At 37.7% G+C, this 24,016-nt stretch overlaps 1 protein-coding gene across 1 annotated transcript; it reads right to left on the reverse strand.

Annotated features, from left to right (window-relative positions):
• Positions 1-20,227: 20,227 nt before the first annotated feature.
• On the reverse strand, positions 20,228-21,058 carry LOC142620196 (uncharacterized). The gene is made up of 2 exons (XM_075793597.1): positions 20,867-21,058; positions 20,228-20,524 (listed from the first exon to the last, which is right to left on the reverse strand). The coding sequence occupies exons 1-2, from the start codon at positions 21,056-21,058 to the stop codon at positions 20,228-20,230; spliced, it is 489 nt and encodes a 162-aa protein (XP_075649712.1).
• Between the last annotated feature and the right edge of the window lie 2,958 nt (positions 21,059-24,016).

A 24,016-nucleotide genomic window follows, 5' to 3' on the forward strand; every position in this document is an offset into this window, starting at 1 on the left:
TTGATGTTTTTAATGAATGTATCCAGTGTTTAAATCTCACTTTCCCCGTTAGACTATCAAATTATAAAAAATAAATTAAAAATTGATAAACACAGTTAACATCCGTCATTCAGTTTGTTTAAAACTTTAGTATACTAACAATGTGTGTACCAATTACTTCTTCTTCTTTTTTGAGAAGGGACCAATTACTATTGTTAGGATTTAGTTTTGGCAGCTTCTATATGAAAAATTATGTGTCGAGAGAGTTGAATTTAATGTTATTAAGTTATTTATTTAATTCTTTTTTTTTTTTTGGTGGAGATTCTAGCTAGGTAAGAGTTTGTGTAATGAATTGCATCAAGGAAGCAAAGTTCCTAAGGCCTGCACAAGCAAAGTTAGGACTTGATTGAGCAATTGTTGAAGTTAGGCAGAAATTCACGTGATTCTCATTTAACCATCGCTCGAGTAAATTACAGGAGTGTTTGGTAGCTTAGTTTTAACACACATTTTCACATTTTAAATAACATTACATACTTTTTCACCTACACGTATATCAACATTAAATACCCAAACAACATTCCTCAAACTCCTCTGCCAAATGGACTGTACATAACTATTAGTCTTTACCTTGACTCAAAAACTGATTGAAGTGATGATTCTTAACCTACCTTTAAATGCCCCCTGCGACACAAATTTCAAGATAAGATATTTGCTATACAAAGTAGATCTAAATGTGCCTTTCTTCTTATTCTAAACAAAAAACTTCCCATGTTGGTTCAATGTTAAGAACCCAACTTGTGAACCTGAATTGATTCCATTGAAACCGTGTAAATTGTCACCCTCTATTAGTAAGCTCACAAACCTACTAGAGATCTTAATTGGTGTGGACGAGTTCGTATGTGCAGAAGAAGTCTAGAGTTCAAATCCTAATGCTACTTTATTCTTTATTTGAATGAATTTAGATTGTGGTGACATGTTTGTGATTGCTTCATTATTCGGTTGCAAACTATTATGGTTTGATTTTGTATAGAAGTGAGAGTCAATCCACTAATTAGAACACAAAGAGTCAAAATCTGTTTTTTTCAATATGTATTGATTAAGTACCACTAATAGTGATAATAACATTTAAATTATTTACATCGCAATGACTATTTTAATCTAATACTACTATGTTATTCCATGCAAATGCATGGAGGGAAAAATACCATGACATCCCCTGAACTTTAAGGTAGTGGCCAAAAGACCCTCTAAACTTTTATTTCAGCCAATTCACTCCATAAACTTTGCATATCAGCGAAATCAAGACCTCTATTAATTAGCTGTTAACAAACTAACGGTGCAACCCATGTGAGAGACACGTGAACTTTAAAAAACAAATCTTATCCTATGAATTTGAAAACCGATTGAAATTGAAGAGAAATCTAGATCTGACCAAGAGAGAACAGAGAAACGGTGGAACCAGACCCACCGGAGTTCTTTGATCTTCTTTAGCTTTGAATGAGATATTAACCACAAACTCATACGATTAATTAAGAATAGAAATTGCACAAAAGAACACTGATGATTGTGAAGCCTTAGCCAACCTTTGTCTTCTTCTTCTTAAGAGAGCAAAAGTTGCCTACGAAAATCATTGCTTGCACTTCACACAGTGTCCACTTAGAGATTCTGTAAGTTTGGGGAGTCTATGACTGTAAGGGTCCAAGGAATATAAAGCCTTCACAGATAGGTCAGTTAAGGTCTTTCCTATAATATTTAAATGGGTTTGTGAGCTTGTTTAATTTGTTTCAGAAAAAATCACTCAGGGATCCCCATATACCAAACCAAAGAATGAGATTGGCACAATGATTTGAAAAATAGAGAGTAGAAGAAAGAAAGAAAGAAGAAATAAAAAACCACAATGGTGGTTGGCTGTCGAAGAGAAGATGTCACGATGGGTCTGGTTACCACCATGACGGTGGAGTCACCTCTTCTTCCTCCGCCTCCGCCTCCTCCGCCGCAACTCAACGGCGGCCGAGGGTGAGAGAGGTCAGCTCTCGGTTCATGTCTCCTCTCGTTTCATTGCCCGTTTCTAAACACCAACAACAACAACAACAACAACAACAACAGCATCATCAGCAGCAGCCACAGCGGTCAACCTCGGCGCACAGGCAACGGCGGCGGCATCTAGACATGGAGCCATTGTACAGTTCCGATGACGAGAACAAGACTTCTGTCACTGAGTCGATTCAGATCCAAAACTCGGAGCTGGACCCTCAGTGCAAAGCAGCTCAGAGGAAACTACAGCATTCTGTCGTGAAGCTTTTCAAAGAAAACAGAGGAGGAAACAGAGCCGATCCGCCTTCGAAAACTTGCTCTGGAACGTTTAACACGCCTTCAAGGCAGGACACACCTACTGTCTCTACAATTGGTACAACAATAGCATCGAGATTCAAACGATCTACCACCAATATGAGCGCCACGGGCACCGCCGCGGCCAAGCTTTGAAATCGAGCGGCTTGTCATTGTCAATATCAGCTCAACCTTCAGATTCTTCCGATGAGACATAGATTCATCGGAATTAGATTTTTTGTTTTTTAAAGTTCACGTGTCTCTCACATGGGTTGCACCGTTAGTTTGTTAACAGCTAATTAACAGAGGTCTTGATTTGGCTGATATGCAAAGTTTATGGAGTGAATTGGCTGAAATAAAAGTTTAGGGGGTCTTTTGGCCACTACCTTAAAGTTTAGGGGGTGTCATGGCATTTTTCCCATGCATGGATGCATTTAAAATTAAACAAAATTCTTAATATAAAAACATAAATAATTAGTCAAATTAATTTTTTAAAGCATGTAACACATGCATTCATGCATATATTTAGATATTGTAATGTCACAATTCGCACCCAAACCCACTAGGAATAGGGATATAGGCCCAAAAAGCCCAATACAATGAAATTTGTAGAGAGTGAGCGTGAAATCTAGGTTTTGGCGATGTTGGATAACAAAAATGATGGGCTAGATTACCACATCATGTACAACGAACTGTTTAAGTGACATAATCTCTCATTGAACCCAAGCCGAGGATGATTTATATTATATCTCACCCTTCCAAAGATAGGTTACAATTTTGGATACCAAAGTGTATACAGTGCTTTCTCTCCTGTTTTTCCCGATCACCCTTCTGAACGTCTCCATTTCCTTTTATATCATCCCCCTTCTTCTCCCCTTCTTCCATGTATGGATCGTATTACAAATTTAGATACTTGTCTCATCCACCACCCCTGAAGTCTTTGGAGGCAGTTGTAAGGCTGAACCCTGATACTCAGGCATCACTTCCCCATTAATGCGGTCAGAGAAGTAGTTGCAGAGCATTCAATGCGGTGGTAACAGCTTTATCTTAGATATTTCACCGTCTTTCTTCTTATCTTCTACATCTACCATGCTTACCCTTATCTATAGGATCTTCTAGAGTATTGCCTATGGACGTTAACCAACCCTTCACCTACCTCGGCTTTACATAGCCAAGGACATACTCTTCCTCGGACCACCATCTTGGATATGCTTGATCAGATATCACTTCTTTACCTATTAGTATTGCTTTGTGGGTTGACATTTTCACATTCTCGGACCATTCAGTGTCCTCAGATTGGGCTTTTAGCCCAACGAATACTCTTGGGCCAACCCAACACATACTCCTAGGCCCATTGACCCTACAATAGCCCCTTGAGATTCTTAATTCTGCTACCTCGGGAGGAAAGAGGATCTCGACATCTGTCCCCGTTAATCTATACTCGCCACACATCTTCCCTAACAATGATGACGTCCCTTGAACTGCCCACTGCATTTTCTTGACGTTTCGATATACGGAGCATTCCCTAATTAAATTCTAGCGGCTTCCTGTCCCCCATGTTCAACCACACGATGCACATCCAATGGTTGAGGATTACATAGGAACATAGGCGGGAACTTTCCCGCTTTATAACTCTTACTGATATAAATATCAACAATTCAAAACATCCTCCTCACTTCAACAATCCATACAACCAACCTGCAAACTTTTTTGGTCTACACGTTCCCTCACAGTTCCCAAGATTTAGTCTGAGGTGGTCGTTTCTTCTTAAAGTAAGTCTTCCCAAACTTCCTCACTCATTACCTTTTTACATATTCTTCTCTATTTTGTATTTCTTTAACCTCAACTCACCTTCCTTTTATCTATTCATCAACACTTTTAACCCTTTCCTAAAAATGGGTAGATTTGCCTCCTTAGTAGATTCGGATGAGAAGATAAAACAATTTAAGACTAAGTATAGGATTCCACCAGGGGTGTCCCTTACATACTGTAAGGAAGGGGAATGACACTTGAAAAGGCGAGAAGGAGAAGTAGTAATCCCAATGATCGCCTTCATAGAGGAAGGGATGAAAATCCCAATGGGGACAGTTATGAGGGACTACCTTAGGGCCTTTAGGTTATCTCCTACCCAGTGCACCCAAATATGTTTAGGATTTTGGGTTCCATAGATGCACTAAACGAAAAGATGGGTCTAGGACTAACCCATCATGATGTGAACTGGATTTACAATCTTTACAAATTAAAAGGGCATGGATATTACCTCAAGTCTAGGTTTCCAGAAGTTAGGTTGATCCAATGTCTCCCCGAATCCAACAAAGGTTTGAAAAAAGATTTTTTGATCGTGTCGAGAGAATGGCACGATGGCATCCCCTGTCCGACGAGAGAAGGGGAACTAGGTGAAGTTCTAACTTCAAATAAACTCCTCATGACCGTTTTATCTTTTATACTTAGGTTTATATATATATATATAAGGGAGAAGGACGACAGCGTAGAAGGCGGAAGCACAACAGATAGCAGGTATATGGAATAATTCAAAGTAAATGATAATTGAAAGTAAGGCGGTAGAACCAGCCAAGCAGTTGTATATCAAAATAATTCAAAGTATTGAAAACAGAAGTGTTTATTGAATATACATCAAAATACTTACAGTAGTTGTAGTAGCAACAAGATTACAGTGATCAATAGGTTGGGTAAACAGTACAAGACTTGAAAGCTAGTCCTAGTTCCTAGTTACAAGCTTTGTGTAATCAATGAGATATCTTGATCTAAGGAAGTCCTAGAGAGAGTTCTAAGGGAAATCTTAGAAAAGATTCTGGTTTAACAATAAGGGACAACCCCCCTTATATAAGTGAATAAAGTAGTAAATAGTACAAAACAAATAGTGACATTTTACTATTCATATCAGGACCCGTAAGGGGCATTAGGAGCGCAATATTCGGAAGGAATCAAATCGGCTTTTGAGACCGAAAGTAGGTTGGTTGGTAGTGCCAAAAGTGGTCAACAATATAATCATGATGGTTTCAGTAAACACTTTTACTCTTGAGTGAATATTGTAACATCAGTAGTCTTTAGGTCGAACAAATCAGGCTCCTAGGTCAGGAGTATTTTCATCATATTCTTCATCATGTGCAAACCAATCTTTTGGATAAGGTTGAGGATAAGGGTAGTAAGGGCTTTCGGCAACAGGGCTTTCAGTAACAGATCCTTCTTCTTCAGAATTTCTGTTCTCAACCTTCTTCTCTTCTTCAATCTTTTTCTTGAGAATGGCATATAAATCATCTTTACTTAAATTGTCAATATCTGAGGCCTATGAAGTAGAGGGAGCCTTGGAAGTAGACTGGGCACTAGAGATTAGATGCTTGGGAGGTGGTCTCCAGTAAACATTATCTAATATTTGTGAAACATATCCAAATTTGTCCCACCATTTAACATATCAATATCTAGTAAGAATATCACATTCTTTCTCATATTGCCACTTTAGAATCCAGGGGACTCTAAAACGTTTAACAAAGTGGAGAAGGGCAGGAAATTTGGCATTATGAGCATTTACCTTAAAACCTTGCTTCCAAAAATTGAAACAGTCAACAAGAGGTTTGGGGAAGATCTCAATATCAAACACAAATTTGTGCTTCCGCCTTTTACTCTTATTTACCGAATTTGTTGTGTCTTTCTGTGTTGTTATGTCTTTCATTTTCTGTCTGTGTCTACCTGACCTTGTGATACTTCGTTGTTGTGTTGATCTCACTGTCGTTGGCGCCACCGCCATTGTAAAAAGTCCCAGATCCGAACAGTAAGGCCCGTGAAGCCAGGAGACCGTGAGGGCATGAGAGGAATAGGGTTGATGACCGGTATGTGTTACGAAATGCAACGGTTGTGAGAAAAACATGATAATTGAGTGTTATAACTAAGATAGATATTGATAGAATGTGGAGATCCGACTCCTCTGTTAGCTCTAGGACTGGTTGTCCTCCTGATATTGTAAATGAAGAAGACCTCACTGTTGGAGAAAGTGAATACCCAGATTTTAGAAAATGGAATATTCCTAAGGTTTCTACTAAACATGTTTATGATTTAAATTGGACTGAAATTTTTTTTTCTATGAATATAGAGCTAGAACTGTTGAACAAACCTTTTCTATTTCCAAAACTCATGAAAAATGTTGTTTATTTTTCAGGAAAAATATTAATGAGTTTTTATCCAAGAAAAATCTTAAATATTTACACATTGGTTTGGTTCAAGTTGCTGTTAAACCTTTAACAAGAAAAGGAATTGATGCTTCTGTGCTTATGTGCTTATGTGTTTACACGATGCTAGATTTAAGAAATTTAAAGATAGCATTCTTGGCATGATTACTGCTTCTATGTATGATGGTCCTATTTACTTTGATTGTTATCCTGATCTTGCTCTTGCTCTTGATGATCCTAATATTATTAAAGCTTTAACTTTGAATATATTGATATCTGGTTATGATTTGGATGATGGTAGTAGACCTTTTACTCTTATTTACCGAATTTTTTATAGATTGCTTGATTCCCAGCTAACTCCTCGGTCTAGAGGACGTGATCCCGCTGGAAAAACTATGTTGATTCAATGTTCCACCCCTGATGCTAAGATCTAAGTCCCTAAAATGATTCAATGACAAGATATTACTCTTCCCAAAGAATGGACTTTGGAACAAGTTGCATCACCTGTCAAACCTGTTTTTGATGAACTTGATCTTACTAAAATTGCACAATATACTGATGGAACTGTTAAAATATTTTTTGATGATACCAAATGTTTTCCTACTCACAAACCTTTAAGAATCAATGAAGGAAGAAAGTCCTTTGTTGGATCTGAAAGTGTTGTTAAAAGAAATGCTGATGTTGACGAATTTTTAAAAAAGAATTTTGAACCACTTGATTTAAAGCTAAAAGGAGTTGCTAGCAACAATTCCCAGGTTAGCAAAACTTATTATTCAACTAAACCTGAATTTCTCCCAAAATATGATCAAGAAGAAGAAGAAGATGCAAAATTTGAGGCTCCTTTTGGATCTGATTTTCAACCTATTGAAACTCCTCCTCCTTTCAAACTGCGTGTGATAAATTTGATGGATATGGATGTTGAAACCCCTGCTTTTCAAATTGATATAATTGCTTTAAGTAATGAATTCTTTTCTAAAGCAAATCGTGATAAAAGAAAGTATTACCAAAGTACTTTTGTTCAGTCTGAAAAAGACAGAATCAAAAGGAAATGGAGAGAAAAAATGAATTTGTTAAAGCAACATAATTTGTTTTTTGATTATCTTGAGAATCATTATGTTTCAAGAAATGAGGTTCATACCAATTACTTGAACGTAATAAAAAAATCTGCTTTTGTTAAACATGATAAAATTGTTGTTAAATCTAGCCATCCACCCCTTGAAACTGTTTTGATTACTTGCAAAAATGATAAAGAAAGCACTGAGGTGAAAGCCTCCCCTTTCAAAATTGCTGATGATAAAACTCCTGTTTTTGCCATTATTGAACAAAAAAATTTCACTAATGAATCTTTGCATATTATTGGTCAACAACTTGACCGTATTGAAGAAAAAATTGATGAAAAACCTGCCGTTTCAAAACCTGAGAAACCTTTGATTGATTTACCCAGTCAAAGAAAAACTATTGATTTTAAAACCTCTCAGAGTAAGACTTTTGATTTAGTTAATTCCCAAGGATCAACTGTTGAAAAGATTGAAAAAATGCTTGCTGATTTAAAAGTTAAAACCGAGCAAACTTCTACTTCTAGAAGCGCTGCTTGTGCTATTTCCAGAAATGAGAAAGAAATTGTTTTTGATGACGACACAAATTCTGACTCATTATCTTCAAAATCTTCTAAAAATGCTTTTGATGATGGCATAAGTTTACTAGAAATTAAAAGATTTGTTGGAAAACCCAATCCCACGTCTTTTACAAAAAATTGGTATTCCAAACCTACTCCTCTTGATGTACAGTTTGAAGAACGATCTTCTCAAACTCAATTTTCTGTTTCTGCTGATAAACTTTATGAATGGAATATTGAGGTTTGTCTAAACAAGAAATTATTAACAAAATGGCTCACATGTCTATGGTTGGTATTGCATACATAAATAACCATGACAATCTTGGTCATCCTGATATTGTTAATTTGCTTGCATCTGGTTTTACTGGTTGTCTTCGAGAATGATGGGATTCACATCTCACAGAAGAATCCAGAGAATCTATTAAACATGCTATTAAAAGAAATACTGATGGTATGCCTATTTTTGATGAAAATATTAACCGTGGTGTTCCTGATGGTGTCAATACTTTGGTTTACACCATTCTTAAACATTTTGTTGGTACTCCTTCCAATATTTCGGCTCGAATTTTTGACTATTTGAATAATTTGAGATGTCCTACTAAGTCTGATTACAGATGGTACCAAGATGTATTTACTTCTAGAGTCATGCTCAGAAAAGACTCTACGAAACCTTATTGGAAAGAGAAGTTTATTGACGGTCTGCCTCCTATCTTTGCTCATAAAGTAAAAAATGAATTAATTGGTAAAAATGATTCTATTGATTTTGATCATTTAACCTATGGTGATATTTTCAGCACTATTAAGAAAATTAGAATTAATATGTGCAATGATGAAAAATGGTTAAAACAACAGTTAAAAGATAAAAAGAAAGCTAAATATGAAATGGGTAATTTCTGTGAACAATATGGTTTACCTCATATTGCCCCTTTCAGGGAAAAAGGAAAAAGTAAACATGATAAGGTTTACAAAAGTTATTCCCATAAAAAGCATAAAAGATATAGAACCCACTTTGTTAAACCCAATGTTTTTATGCTAAAAACAAATCTGCTTTTCGAAAACATGATAAACAGAGATCAGGTAAAGGTAAGTGCTTCAACTGTGGCAAATCTGGCCATTTCAGTAAAGACTGTAACCAAAAGCCTGGTAAGTTGAAAAATAAGTTGAACATGTTAAACATTAATAATAATGATCAAAATGAGTTATTTCAGATTCTTGAATCTGCTGCTTCAACTGATTCCTTTGAAGAGGATTTTTCCTCCTCATCTGATTCTGAATATCACTCCCGTAGTGATGTTCCTAAATCTCCTGATATTAAACTTGGCTGTAGAGATTCTTGTTGTAATGTGATTAAATCTATTAAAATGTTAACCAAAAGTAAAGAGAATGATGATTTACTATTAACAATGATAAGTAAAATTGAAGACCCTAATTTACAGAAAGATTATCTGGACAAGTTTTGAAAAACTTAACAAAAGAAGATAAGGTTAAAAGACCTAATTCTACGATAAGTTTTGAAGAAACTCTGAAAAGATTTAATAAAAATAAATTGAAAGAGGTAACTGTTAACGATCTTCAACATGAAATAAAAACTGTTAAACAAGAAATAATTCAATTAAAAAATGATGTTAAAACTATTAAACATGATAATGACCATCTTAAACAAGAATTGTTAATTCTAAAAATTGATAAAACCATGGATAAACACCAATCTGATGATGATGAGCAAAAGGACGGAGATGAATCTGATCAACAAGCTTCTCCTTCTGGTAATATTTCTGATCATACCTTGATTAATTTGATTGACAACCAATTGTCTCTTGTTAAACATATGTTGCCCAAGTGGTACACTAAAGTCAAAATTGTTGTTCATGATTATGCTTTTGATGTTATTGCTATGATTGATTCTGGTGCTGATGTTAATTGTATTCAGGAAAGTCTGATCCCTTCTAAATATTTTGAAAAATCTACTAAAAGATTAGTTTCTGCTAACGGAACTAAAATGAAAATCAAGTATGAATTAAATAATGCTCATGTTTGCCATGATAATGTTTGTTTTAAGATCCCCTCTGTACTTGTTAAAAACATGCCTGATAAAGTGATTCTTGGTTTGCCTTTTATTGATTCTTTGTACCATTTTCTTACTAAAGATGATGGAATTACTACTGATCCTTTTGGACAGAAAGTAAAATTCAAATTTTGTTCAAAGTGTGAAACTCATATTGATAATGCTAATAAACAACTCAGCTTCATTAAACAAAAAGATAGCTCTAAGAAGACTAGTGGACAACACTCTGCTCATTTGTTGCCAACAATAATTGCTAATTGTCACAAAGTCCTGATAAATGATAGTTACCAGACAATATTGATATCCTTCTTGTTGACTTGCATGATGACAAAAGCTTTAGTGAAAAGCATATCTTCACCAAAGAATGTCCTACGGATGCTAAAATTCAAAAAAGCATTCTTTGCATTAGGCTTTTGACCAAGTCTTTGCTTTGGTCCAATTTTGTCCGTAACATGTTCTCCTCTTATTCCAATATTCTCCAAAATAATCATTGTCATCCTAACACTCATTGTTCGGCACAACTAATATATATTACTATTGACCTTTGGCTTTTGAAACATACTTTTCAAAAGAATTTTATTGATACTATTTACTCTCACTTCTCCAAAAAATATTCTATCATACTATTAACTATGGCCAACTGGCTTAACATCCTTTCCCTTACTTGGCAGGACAAAGTAAGATTTAATACTACCACTACTAAGTGGAATATTATGACTTCTTCAGCAGAGAAGAGGGACAAGGGGAAAGCACCTGCACAGGACTTTCCTCAAGACGAAAGGTTCCCAGCGGGACACCCTTTTGTAATGCATAAAGGCGCATCTTTTGGAGTAAAATCCAGTAATGCAACATCCCTTCAGGAATTTGTCCCGGCAGAGGTGACATATTCCAGTGGTGATATCATATTAACCTTACAGGAAGTATTGAACAAAGACTTGCAATTCCATAATAGAGTCTATAGTGAATTACCAGATTCCATTAAATTCATTCTAGACAACCTTTAGTGTCTGGAATACTGCACAATTAAACTATAGCACTATAAAGAAAGAAATTTTATCTATAGTACTATGCATTTCGAAATTTCAAAGTAATTTGTTAAACCAAAATTTTTTATTAAGAATTGATTGTAAAAGTGTTAAATATGTTATTGAAAAAGATGTTAAGAATATTGCTTCCAAACATATTTTTGCAAGATGGCAAGCTATTCTAAGTGTTTTTTATTTTGATATTGAATATATTAAAGGTTCTCAAAATTCTATTCCTGATTTTCTTACTCGTGAATTCCTGCAGCGCCACAATGGCAAGTAGAGGATCCAAGGATAAAGGTCCTGCGACCTCTCACGACCAAATTGTTAAACGAGAACCTATCTCCCCAGGAGACATTGCTAACCGTCTTACCACTTTAGGATCAATCCCTAAGCCTAATTATTCCTCTGTTTTGGTTTCTGCCTATGACCCTTATGCTTTAACCCCTGTTAACCAGCTTGTCCGAACTATTTACCCAAGAAAACCCAATGCTTCCCAATATGTCAAAAAACAATACTTCCAAAACTGATTTTTTGTTGAACCAAACAGAGCAGCAATTAAGAACCCTCTTTAGATTGCAAAAAGCTATTTCCCTCCCTTATGTCACTGGGTTCCTAAACATGGTGCTAAAAGGTTAGAATTTTATTCTGACATTTTACACCAAGAAGATGCTACTGTTATTAAAACTATTTTTGATTTAGATGATAAAACCAAAATTATTTACCACAGTGTTTACCTAAAAAATATTGTCACTGAAGCCAGTTGGGGACATTCCCCTACCTCTACAAAAAAATCTCCCTAAGCACACTGTTCCATATTCATACCATGATTATATTGACGCTTGGTTCAAATTTATGCTTCACCAAAATGAGACAATGACTCATTCATGGTTTATTAACTTTGATAAAGAGTTTGACAAGTGTTGTTGTGTCTTTCATATTCTGTCCGTGTCTACCTGACCTTGTGATTTTGTTGTTGTGTTGGTCTCACCGTCGTTGGTGCCACCGCCATTGTAAAAAGTCCCGAATCCGAACAGTAAGGCCCGTGAAGCCAGGAGAGCGTGAAGGCGTGAGAGGAATAGGGTTGATGACCGGTATGTGTTACGAAATGCAACAGTTGTGAGAAAAATATGATAATTGAGTGTTATAACTAAGATAGATATTGATAGGATGTGGAGATCTGACTTCTCTGTTAGCTCTAGGACTGGTTGTCCTCCTGATATTGTGAATGAAGAAGACCTCACTGTTGGAGCAAGTGAGTACCCAGATTTTAGAAAATGGAATATTCCTAAGGTTTCTACTAAATCTGCTTATGATCTAAATTGGTCTGAAAAAAGTATTTTCTCTTAATATAGAGCTAGAACTGTTGAACAAACCTTTTCTATTTCCAAAACTCATGAAAAATGTTGTTTATTTTCCAAGAAAAATATTAACGAGTTTTATCCAAGAAAAATCTTAAATATTTACACATTGGTTTGGTTCAAGTTGCTGTTAAACCTTTAACAAGAAAAGGAATTGATGCTTCTGTGCTTATGTGTTTACATAATGCTAGATTTAAGAAATTTAATGATAGCATTCTTGGCATGATTACTGCTTCTTTGTATGATGGTCCTGTTTACTTTGATTGTTATCCTGATCTTACTCTTGCTTTAGATGATCCTAATATTATTAAAGCTTTAACTTTGAATATATTGACATCTGGTTATGATATGGATGATGGTAGTAGACCTTTTACTCTTATTTACCAAATTTTTTATAGATTGCTTGATTCCCAGCTAACCCCTCGGTCTAGAGGACGAGATCCTGCTGGAAAAACTATGTTGATTCAATGTTCCACCCTCGATGCTAAGATCCAAGTCCCTAAAATGATTCAATGGCAAGATATTACTCTTCCCAAAGAATGGACTTTGGAACAAGTTGCACTACCTGTTAAACCTGTTTTTGATGAACTTGATCTTACTAAGATTGCACAATATATATATATATATATATATATATATATATATATATATATATATATATATATATATAAAAGCATTTACTTGACTTAACCTTGTTTTTTTTGTCGATTTTGCAGACCCCCACGCAGCCACTCGTCACTTCGACCTTGTTAATCACGAAAAATTAGACGAAATATTGAAGGCCGAAGTATTCGTGCACACAGATAACCAACTCCGAGTAGCACATTTGATCCTCAGCTACAAACCCATCTCCTCAGCTTTCCAAGCACCAAAGTGCGTAATCAGAGTGAAAGATCCCCACTTGCACAGGATAAGTGTTGCTGCCGATGGCTTTCTTTTACTGGCAGGCACCCCTGTTCCTCAAGGAACCCTTATCACATAACACATACCAGATGGTATTCCCCTCATCCCTCTTTCAACTCAACACACTACCGGGGAAGCAACCTCTTCTCAACCTAGCATAAAGGAAGAAGAAGAAATTGTTGAAGTTCGAATTCCAAGGACAAATTTGAAGTCTTCAACCAACCCCCTTCTCCTGAGGATCGAACTGGTGACCTCGGCACATCCTTCTCAGCTCATCCACAAGGAGAAACTCATAACCCTAACGCAATGGGAATTCAACGCAAGCCTAAACAGAGCCTCAAAGACATAATGAAAGACCACGTGGGAGGCCAAGAGATCCAGAAGGCAACTCAGACCAAACTGCCCTAGACAAAAGATAAAGGTTTTCTCAGCCCAAACTTCCTCCTCCCCCACCTACCGAATCCCAACGCATTGATCAAGTTAATCTCAAGCGAGAGAAGGATTAGCACAAAGGGAAGGATGTGATTGAGGAAGGAAAAGACCTCCTTCCTAATGATGTGGAGCCTGAAAAAGGAGTCAAACAGGCTCGCATAATATAGTCGAGGTCAGAAAGAAGAATGACGACCCAGGCGCCTATGTCTGCCCCAATTTGGGCCCCACCAATGACTATGGATGATCATGCGGTTATCGTCGATACTTCCATTAGGGGTTCCGACGTAGGAACAGCTGCCTATGTGGCAGATGCGCTTGAACAAGCTCTTTTACTGCTCGAGGACATGTACAAGCTAAGGCAGATGAGAGATCAAAATGTCTTTATGACATTAAAAAAGGAGCTTGCCATGGTAAGGTCCTATCTACCTATTAATCATTTCACCTCCCTTTTATACTTAGGTTTTTTACTTTGAATATATTTCTGTGTTCCACCTTGTCATTGTCCATAGGCTATCCAATCTGCTCATAAAGCTGAGGAGATTATCATTAGCACTTACAAAGCCTTTAAAGATAAGGAAGCAGGGCGCAACAATATCCAGGAGACCCTTGAGCTAAAGGACAAGAAGCTACAAAAGGTCACTACCCAATTAAACAAGGCAAAAAGTGAATGGAAGAGTGCAGATGCAGCCTTAAAGATGACTAAGAAACAGGCCGAAGCCCAACATCAGCAACTTCGCCAGGCCAACGAGGAAAATATCGCGGCGAAGAAACAAATAGAGGCCTTAAAGAAAAGCCTAAAGAATTTTGAGAAGGCTAGGGAGGAGGCCAACAAAGCTAAGGAAGAAGTTGTAAGAGCCAAAGAGGAAGCTGAAAAAGCAAAAGACTAAGTACAACAAGAAGGGTACGAGGTCAGAGTGGCGGAGACTACAAAAAACTTTAGATCACAAGTCTCAGAGGTGTGTAGGCATTACTGCCTCCAAGTGTGGACCAAGGCACTTACTCGAACTGGGATTGATGCCTCTTCTGCCCTTTGGAGGACAGAAAATGTTTACTACCCCCCAGCCACCCAAGCCTCTGCCCCATCCACCACCAAGGTTGATGATGTCACCAAAGGAGCAAACACCGCTAAGGACAGCTCTTCCAAGGTTCCTCCCTCTTATGGGCATCCGTCCGAGGAGGTTAAACAATCTATAACCACAGTACATCCCACGGAAGGAATAACAGAAGGGGTGACTCACGAAATTGCTCAGATTTCCAATGCCCCCAAAGAATCCACCAAAGAGAAAAGGGATACCAAGACAATGGAACTTATCTTGGTGACAATTCCTATTACCATTGAGGAGGATCCAAAGGGCGAAGGGATTGCTCCTGACTCTTCAGTCCTAATCCAACCTCCAAAGGATCCTAAGGGTAATTTGAAGATAAAACTGAAGTCATGATCCATCTTGGTCCCTCCCTCCTTTTAACTCAGTTTTCCTTTTGTTTGATGTAGCTTGATATTCTGTAAACAAATTGTCTTTCCAAAGAACTTCAAATTAATGAAAATGTCAAGTTGTTTCCTTTACGTATTGATACTTATATATTTTTTCTTTGTTATTATTTTATAAGGCAAGGCATGAACCAGACAACAAATATGTTTAACATACTTGCAAATGCTTTAAGTGATGCTCATGAACTCTCATGTATTCATTGCTTTTTCAAAATGGCAAAATAGATTGTCCGAGGATGCGACATAATTAAGATTCTAATTAAAATTTAACAACATATCAACGTATACAAGGAATGTGGTCCGAGGAGCCAGACATGACGAAATTTCAATCCGATATTTAGAAGAATGAACTAAAGTGTTAATTTCCCTAAAGGAAATGATTCGAGGACCCTATTTAATAAAATATCAATTTATACAAGATATGTGGTCCGAGGAGCCAAGCATAACCAAGTCTTAGTTCAATACTCAGAAACATGAACTGAAGTATTAATTTCCCCAAAGTAAATGATCTGAGGACCAGACATTACTAAGGTTATGTTCAACACTTAATAAAATATCAATTTATACAAGGTATGTGGTCTGAGGAGCCAAGCATAACCAAGTTTCAATTTGATACTTAGAAACATGAACTAAAGTGTTAATTTTCCTAAAATAGATGATCCGAGGACCAGACATAACTATGGTAATAAAATATCAATTTATACAAGGTATGTGGTCCAAGGAGCTAGGCATAACCAAGTTTTAGTTTGATACTTAGAAACATGAACTGAAGTGTTAATTTCTCCAAAGTAGATGATCCGAGGACTAGACATAACCAAGTTTCAGTTTGATACTTAGAAACATGAACTAAAGTGTTAATTTTCCTAAAATAAATGATCCGAGGACCAGACATAACTAAGGTAATAAAATATCAATTTATAAAAGATATGTGGTCCAAGGAGCTAGGCATAACCAAGTTTCAGTTTGATACTTAGAAACATGAACTAAAGTGTTAATTTCTCCAAAGTAGATGATCCGAGGACTAGACATAACTAAGGTTCTGTTCAACACTTAATAAAATATCAATTTATACAAGGTATGTGGTCTGAGGAGCCAGGCATAACCAACATAATACAGTATTAACAGAAATAAGATGGCAGAAATGCCTTTCATTAATAATAATACCTTCGTAGGTTATTTACATTCCAGGGACGTGGTACAACATGTTCATCTAGAACTTCAAGATAATAAGCCCCTATGCCAGCAACTGAAGTAATACAATAAGGTCTTTCCTAGTTAGGTCCCAGTTTTTCCCATGCTGGGTTCTTTGCAGTACCCAAAACCTTCCTCAATACCAAATCTCTAGGTGCAAGTGGCTGTAGCTTCACATGGGAATCATACTCCTGCTTGAGTTTGTGTTGATAGTAAGCTAGCTAAACCATGGCATTCTCTCGCCATTCCTCAACTAGGTCTAAGCTTTTTTCCAATAAATTGGCATTACTGCTTGGGATGAAAGAGCTTGTCCTTAGTGTTGGAAACCCAAATTCCAGAGAGATTACAGCCTCGGCTCTATAAGTCATAGAGAGGGGTGTCTTTCCTATGGATCTTCGAGCGTAATTCGATACGTCCACAAAAAATGTGGCAATTCTTTCACCCACCTCCCCTTAGCATCATCCAGTCTTTTCTTGAATCCATTAACTATAACTTTATTGACCGCCTTGGCTTGCCCATTCCTTTGCGGATATGCTGGAGTGGAATATCTATGCGTGATGCCTAGATCACAACAATATCTTCTAAAGGCCTTACTATCAAATTGTAGGCCGTTATCTGAAATAAAAGTATGAGGGATTCCAAACCTAGTGACAATGTTTTTCCAGACAAACTTCTTCACATCCACATCCCTAATGTTTGACAATGGCTCAGCTTCAACCCACTTAGTGAAATAATTTATTCCAATGAGCAACCACCTCTTATTCCCTATTGCTTTTGGGAAAGGCCCTACAATGTCCAGACCCCATCGAGCAAAAGGCCTAGGACAAGAAAGAGGATTAACGACACTCTCTGGTTGATGGATGTTGGGAGCAAATCTCTGACATTGGTCACACTTTTTTGCATAATCATGTGCCTCCCTCTACATATTGGGCCATCGATACCCTTGTGTAAGAGCTCTATGAGATAGAGACCTTCCTCCTGTGTGACTTCCGCAAATCCCTTCATGCAACTCTTCCAAAAGTAATTCCGTTGCTTCAGGGTGTAAACACAGCAAATACGGTTATGAAAAAAAGCATTTGTACAATTTCTGATCCTCGGACAGCCAGAACCGAGATGTTTTTCTGCGTACTTTATTTGCTTCAGACTTCTCTTTAGGCAATATATCATTTTTAAGGAATGACACTATAGGATCTATCTAACTAGGTCCCACCCTAATTTGATGAATTCGAATGGTGTCACTACTCGTTCCAACGGGTTTGCACAAATCTTCAATGTGGATGACCCGAGGTAGGCCTTGTGCCGAGGATGTGGCAAGGATGGCTAGGGAGTCAGCATGGGTATTCATACTCCTGGAGATATTTGACAAGGCAAAAGATTCAAACTTTGATTGTAAATACCTGGCCCAGGTTAGATACTCTTGCATTCTCGGATCTCTAGCCTCCAACTTTCCTTCCACTTGGCCCACCACTAATTGTGAATCGAAGAATATTTGCACCATTTTTTAACCCATTTTCTGAACCATATCCATTCTTACCAGTAAAACTTCATATTCTGTCTCATTATTGGTGGCTGAGAACCCCAGTCTTAAAGATTTCTCAAAGGTCATTCCCTCAGGAGACACCAAAACAAGCCCCACACCAGATCCCCTCTAATTCGCTACTCCGTCGACAAATACTTTCCATATCAGAGGTTCCTTGCTCAAGATCATGCCAACTGATTTTTCATCTATGTCCAACCTCTTAACATTCTCCTCTAATGAGGGTTCAGCAAATTCTGCCACCAGATCAACAAGAACTTGACCCTTCACAGAGGTGCAAGGCATATATTTGATATCAAAAGCCCCCAAAATGGTACCCCATTTGGCAATCCTTCCAGTATAGTCAACACTCCGAAGTATAGACTTAAGAGGAAGTTGAGATTGGAAGTAATGAGGAAGCTTACATGTAGCATGCATCACTGCTAGGATCGCTTTCTCCAACGGTAAATAATGCACCTCAGCCTCATGTAAAGATTTGCTCACGCAATAAACTGACCTCTACACACCATTATCAACTCGTATCAGAACCAAACTAACAGCATGATTAGCCACAGCAATATATGCAAACAGAACTTCATTAACTTCAGGCCGAGACATAATGAGTGGTCGCGAAAGATATTCCTTAAGTTGCTGAAAAGCTAAAGCGTACTCCTCGGTCCATTCAAATCCCTTCCACTTATTCAACAACTGGAAGAAAGGTCGACATCTATCGGTAGACTGAGAAATAAACCGATTGAGGGCAGCTAATATCCCTGCCAACTTCTGAACCTCTTTAGGATTCTGAGGTGGCTGCAAGCTATTAATAGCCTTGACCTGCGCAGGATTAACTTCAATTCCCGATGAGTTACCATGTAACCCAGAAATTTACCTAATCCCACACCAAAAGAACACTTTGAAGTATTAAGGCGTAACTTGTACTTTCTTAGCATTTGGAAGGTGTCATTTAGGTCTTCCACATGCTTAGAAACCATCTTACTCTTCACCACCATATCATCCACATAAACTTCAATAGTTTTTCCCAGCTATGATTCAAACATTCTGGTCATCATCCTTTGATAGGTAGCGCCTGTGTTTTTCAAACCAAAAGGCATTACCTTATAATGATAATTCCCTGTAGGAGTGACAAAGGCAGTCATCTCCTGATCATCCGAAGCCAAAGGTATTTGGTAATAACCTTGAAAAGCATCTAAAAAACTTATTCGAGGATGCCCAACAGTAGCATCCACCAACTGATCTATACGAGGCATTGGGAAAGAATCTTTAGGACAAACCTTGTTCAAATCTGTGAAGTCTACGCATACTCTCCCCTTTCTATTCTTTTTCTTCACTACTAGTGTATGAGCCAACCACTCAAGATAGAATACCTCCTTGATAGTGCCAGCCTTTTTGAGCTTAATTACCTCTTCTTTAACGGCCTCGGAATGCTCCTTAGATAAGCACCGAGGTGGTTGCTTCCTCGGCACCACAGCCGGATTGACATTTAGATGATGACAAATGAAACTCGGATCCACCCTAGGGGCCTCATAAGCATTCCATGCAAACACATCAACATTCTTTTTCAAAAATTTAACCAGTTCCTCCTTCTCCTGAGGTGGCAACTGAACTCCTACCTGAAAGAATTTTTCAGGATCATTACCTATAACAACTTCCTCTAACCCCTCACACGCGGGGTCTTCCACTGTTGCCAACATGGGCATGGTAGGAATCATTGATTGCTATGAGCCTCCCTCAGTAGAGGTCGAGGACTCCAACCCAGGCTGATGCAGAATTGCAGCTACCATGCATTGTCTGGCGACAGACAGACTCCCAACTAGTTCCTCAATTTGATCTCCAGATGGAAACTTCACTTTGACATGTAAGGTTGAGGAAATAGCACCTAGAGCATGCAGCTAGGGTCTTGCCACAATGACTGTGTAAGGAGAATAAGCATCCACCACAATGAAATTCACTTCTACCATTTCCAGACCTGATTGCACAAGTAACCTAATTTGCCCCTTTGATATGACAACCTTCCCCTCAAAACTTATCAGTGGCGAATCATAAGCAGTAAGGTCCTCAAGTTTTAAACTTAGCCCCTTGAACAAGTCAGGGTATATAATATCTGCACCACTACCCTAGTCAACCATCACCCTTTTTCACGTCGTAGCCTCCTATCCTTAACGTAACTACCAAAGTATCATCATGCGGTTGAATAGTCCCAATCTTATCTTCTTCTGAGAAACCTAAAATTGGTGGGACATTCCCCTTAATCCTCTTCGGCTCAGAACTAGACTCTTCGACAAGGGTTCGCACTACGGACATCACCCTGGAAGGACGAGAACCAGTTCTCCCAAGAGTAGCAAAGATAACATTGATTGTACTCAAAGGAGGCCTTGAAGAGGTGTTGCCCTGATTTACCGAACCTGAATGGTCTCCCTGCCCATTAGGCCAATACAAAAATTGCTTTAACCTTCCCTCCTTAACCAACTACTCCAAATGATTCCACAGAGTCCTACAATCCTTAGTGGTATGACACATTTCGCGATGATAATGGCAATGGAGATTTTGATTACACCTCATGGGGTCCCCTGCCATCTTGTTGGGCCATTTGAAATATGGTTCATTCTGGATTTTCTCCAACACCTGATGCATTGGTTCCAGAAACACAGTACTAACCACCTAAGGAGTGGTTGGACCTGATTGCCCGGCAAAATCTCTTCGGGGCCTGTTGTTGTTGTATCTGTCCGACCTAAAATCCCTCCTCTCATGAGGGATAACCTTCGCATTTTCCTTACCTTCTTGTTGATCTTCCTCAACCCGCCTATACTCATCAATGCGATCCATGAGCCAATGTATGCTCCTTACCGGTTTTTTGGTCAAAGATTTCCTTAAGTCGTGCTCAGTAGGAAGGCCAACCTTGAAAGTCCTTATCGTTATAACGTCCAAATCACCATCGATCTCATTAAACATCTCCTAATACCTGTCAGAGTATGTTTTTAGGGTATCCCCTTCTCTCATGGCCATAGACAATAATGAATCCAATGGCCAAGGAATTCTACTACATGTAATGAAGTGAGACCCAAATGTCCTGGTAAATTCCATGAAAGAATCGATGGAACTTGCCCTTAAGCCATTAAACCACCTCATCGCCATAGGTCCTAAGCTAGAGGGGAAGACTTTGCACATTAAAGTTTCATTCTTAGAATGCACCACCATCCTTTGATTGAAATGACTCACATGCTCTACAAGGTCCGTACGACCATTATAAATGGTGAAATTTGGTTGGGTAAACCACCGTGGAAGCTTCCCCTCCTCCACCCTACTTGTGAAAGGTGACTTGAAAATTTGGTGCAATGCCCTATTCATAGTGTCATTTCCTAAGCCCCTGGAAGAAGGCTTCCTGTCCTCACGACCAAGAAGATAATCCTCCTCATAGGAAAAATACTCACTAGAAGGAATTCTTGACCTTACCTTGGGAATCTTCAAAAGAAGAGTCAGAAAGAGAAGGAGTTCGCCTTCGCCTCTCGCGGCACAACTTCTTCTTCAGGTGGTCAATCTTTCGCTGCATGGCCTTAGCATTTTCCTCATAAGGAATTCTACTTCCCCCTCAAGAATGACTCCTACCAGTGTGCGTCGTGTGCACACTGCCTTCCGATCTCTTTCTTGCTCAAGATGTAAGAAGTGATCCTAACGCTGAGATTCTATAGACTTTGCATGGTGTGGACCTAAACCTACCATAATGCTACACCGCCTAAAATACAAGACTTTCCATAGATGGCGTCAATTGTAAGGTCACAATTCGCACCCAAACCCACTAGGAATAGGGATATAGGCCCAAAAAGCCCAATACAATGAAATTTGTAGAGAGTGGGCGTGAAATCTAGGTTCTAGTAATGTTGGATAACAAAAATAATGGGCTAGATTACCACATCATGTACAATGAACTGTTTAAGTGACAGAATCTCTCCTTAAACCCAAGCCGAGAATGATTTATATTATATCTCACCGTTCCAAAGATAGGTTACAATTGTGGATACCAAAGTGTATATAGTGCTTTCTCTCCTGTTTTTCCGGATCACCCTTCTGAACGTCTCCATTTCCTTTTATGTCATCCTCCCTCTTCTCCCCTTCTTCCACGTATGGATTAGATTACAGATTTAGATACTTGTCTCATCCACCACCCCTGAAGTCTTTAGAGGCAGTTGTAAGGTTGAACCTTGATACTCAGGCATCACTTCCCCATTAATGCGGCCAAAGAAGTAGTTGCAGAGCATTCAATGCGGTAATAACAGCTTTATCTTAGATATTTCACCGTCTTTCTTCTTATCTTCTACATCTACCATGTTCACCCTTACCTATAGGATTTTCTAGAGTATTGTCTGTGGACGTTAACCAGCCCTTCTCCTACCTCGACTTTACATAGCCGAGGACATACTCTTCCTTAGACCACCCTCTAGGGTATGCTTGATCAAATATCACTTCTTTACCTATTAGTATTACTTCGTGGTTTGAAATTTTTATATCCTCGGACCATTCAGTGTCCTTGAATTGAGCCTTTAGCTCAACAAATACTCTTGGGTCAACCCAACACATACTCTTGGGCCCATTGACCCTACAAATACATTTAAAATTAAACACAATTTTTATCATAAAATCTAGATAATTAGTCAAATTATTTTTTTTAAGTAAATGTGATTAGTCACTTTTAAAATTCCTACCAAATCTAATACTACATATGATCATTTTTTCATAATTTTTAATAAGATAGAACGTGTGGTGATTTTTGTTATGTGATGATTTTTATTTTATTTATTTTTTGAGAAACATATGATGATTTTTATTGAGTACATGTGATTGCTTTTTAAAAAAAAATTATAATTCATAAATATTAGATTCTTAGTCTTTCGCACTCATTAACTCACCTAAAACAAAGATTAAAAAACTTAAGTAGACACCTGGTACAAGTTTAAGTGGATAATTATGGTGTAATTTCCACATAAATTTAGATACATTGCACAAAATTGGATTATGATTTCAAATTCTAATTCAATTTTTTCTAAGCTTTACCTATTAATATATATATATATATAGATGACTTATAAATTTGAATTTTTTTTAGTTATATGTTTATGTTTTTTATGGTTTATTATATTAAACTCCTCATTTTCTACATTAAATTAACTAATTTGGCATAAAACTTTAAAAGTTTAGATAAGATGGGACACATGGCGCAAAATTAAGCTTTAATTGGAATTCAATTTTTACACTAAATTAACTCACTTGGCACAAAATTCTAAAATTTAGATTAGATGAGACACATGGCGCAAAATTAGACTCTAACTGAATTCAAATTTGAAATTTAATTGAATTTTCTCTCTGCTTTACTTATTATTATTATTATTATTATTATTATTATTATTGTAAGTGGAAGGGATTTGAGTGGACCGAGGAGTGTGCTTCGGCTTTTCAACAACTTAAGGAATATCTTTCGCGACCACCCATTATATCTCAGCCAGAAATTGATGAAGTTCTGTTCGCATATATTGCAGTGGCTAATCATGCCGTTAGTTTGGTTCTCATACGGGATGATAATGATGTGCAGATGCCAGTTTATTACATCAGCAAGTCTCTACATGAGGCCGAGGTGCATTATTTACCGTTGGAAAAAGCGATCCTAGCAGTATTGCATGCTACGCGTAGGCTTCCCCATTACTTTCAATCTCATACAGTTGTTGTTTTGACTCACTCCCTCTTAAGTCTATACTTCAAAGTGCTGACTACACGGGAAGGATTGCCAAATGGGGTACCATTATAGGAGTTTTTGATATCAAATATATGTCTTGCACCTCTGTAAAGGGACAGGTCCTTGCAGATCTGGTGGCAGAATTTGTTGAGCCCTCATTAGAAGAGAATGTTAAGGGATTGGAA

Source organism: Castanea sativa, chromosome 12 (assembly GCF_040712315.1).
Source record: "Castanea sativa cultivar Marrone di Chiusa Pesio chromosome 12, ASM4071231v1".
In the NCBI taxonomy this organism is placed as follows: Eukaryota; Viridiplantae; Streptophyta; class Magnoliopsida; order Fagales; family Fagaceae; genus Castanea; species Castanea sativa.

Bases quoted from the DNA above. Each gene is read 5' to 3' on its own strand.
- LOC142620196 (XM_075793597.1), bottom strand. From the start codon at position 21,058: ATGTTTAATGAGATCGATGGTGATTTGGACGTTATAACGATAAGGACT. The intron at 20,525-20,866 runs GTTATCCCTCAT...CCTAATGGGCAG, and splicing joins AAGGTAAGGAAAATGCGAAG to GGAGACCATTCAGGTTCGGT.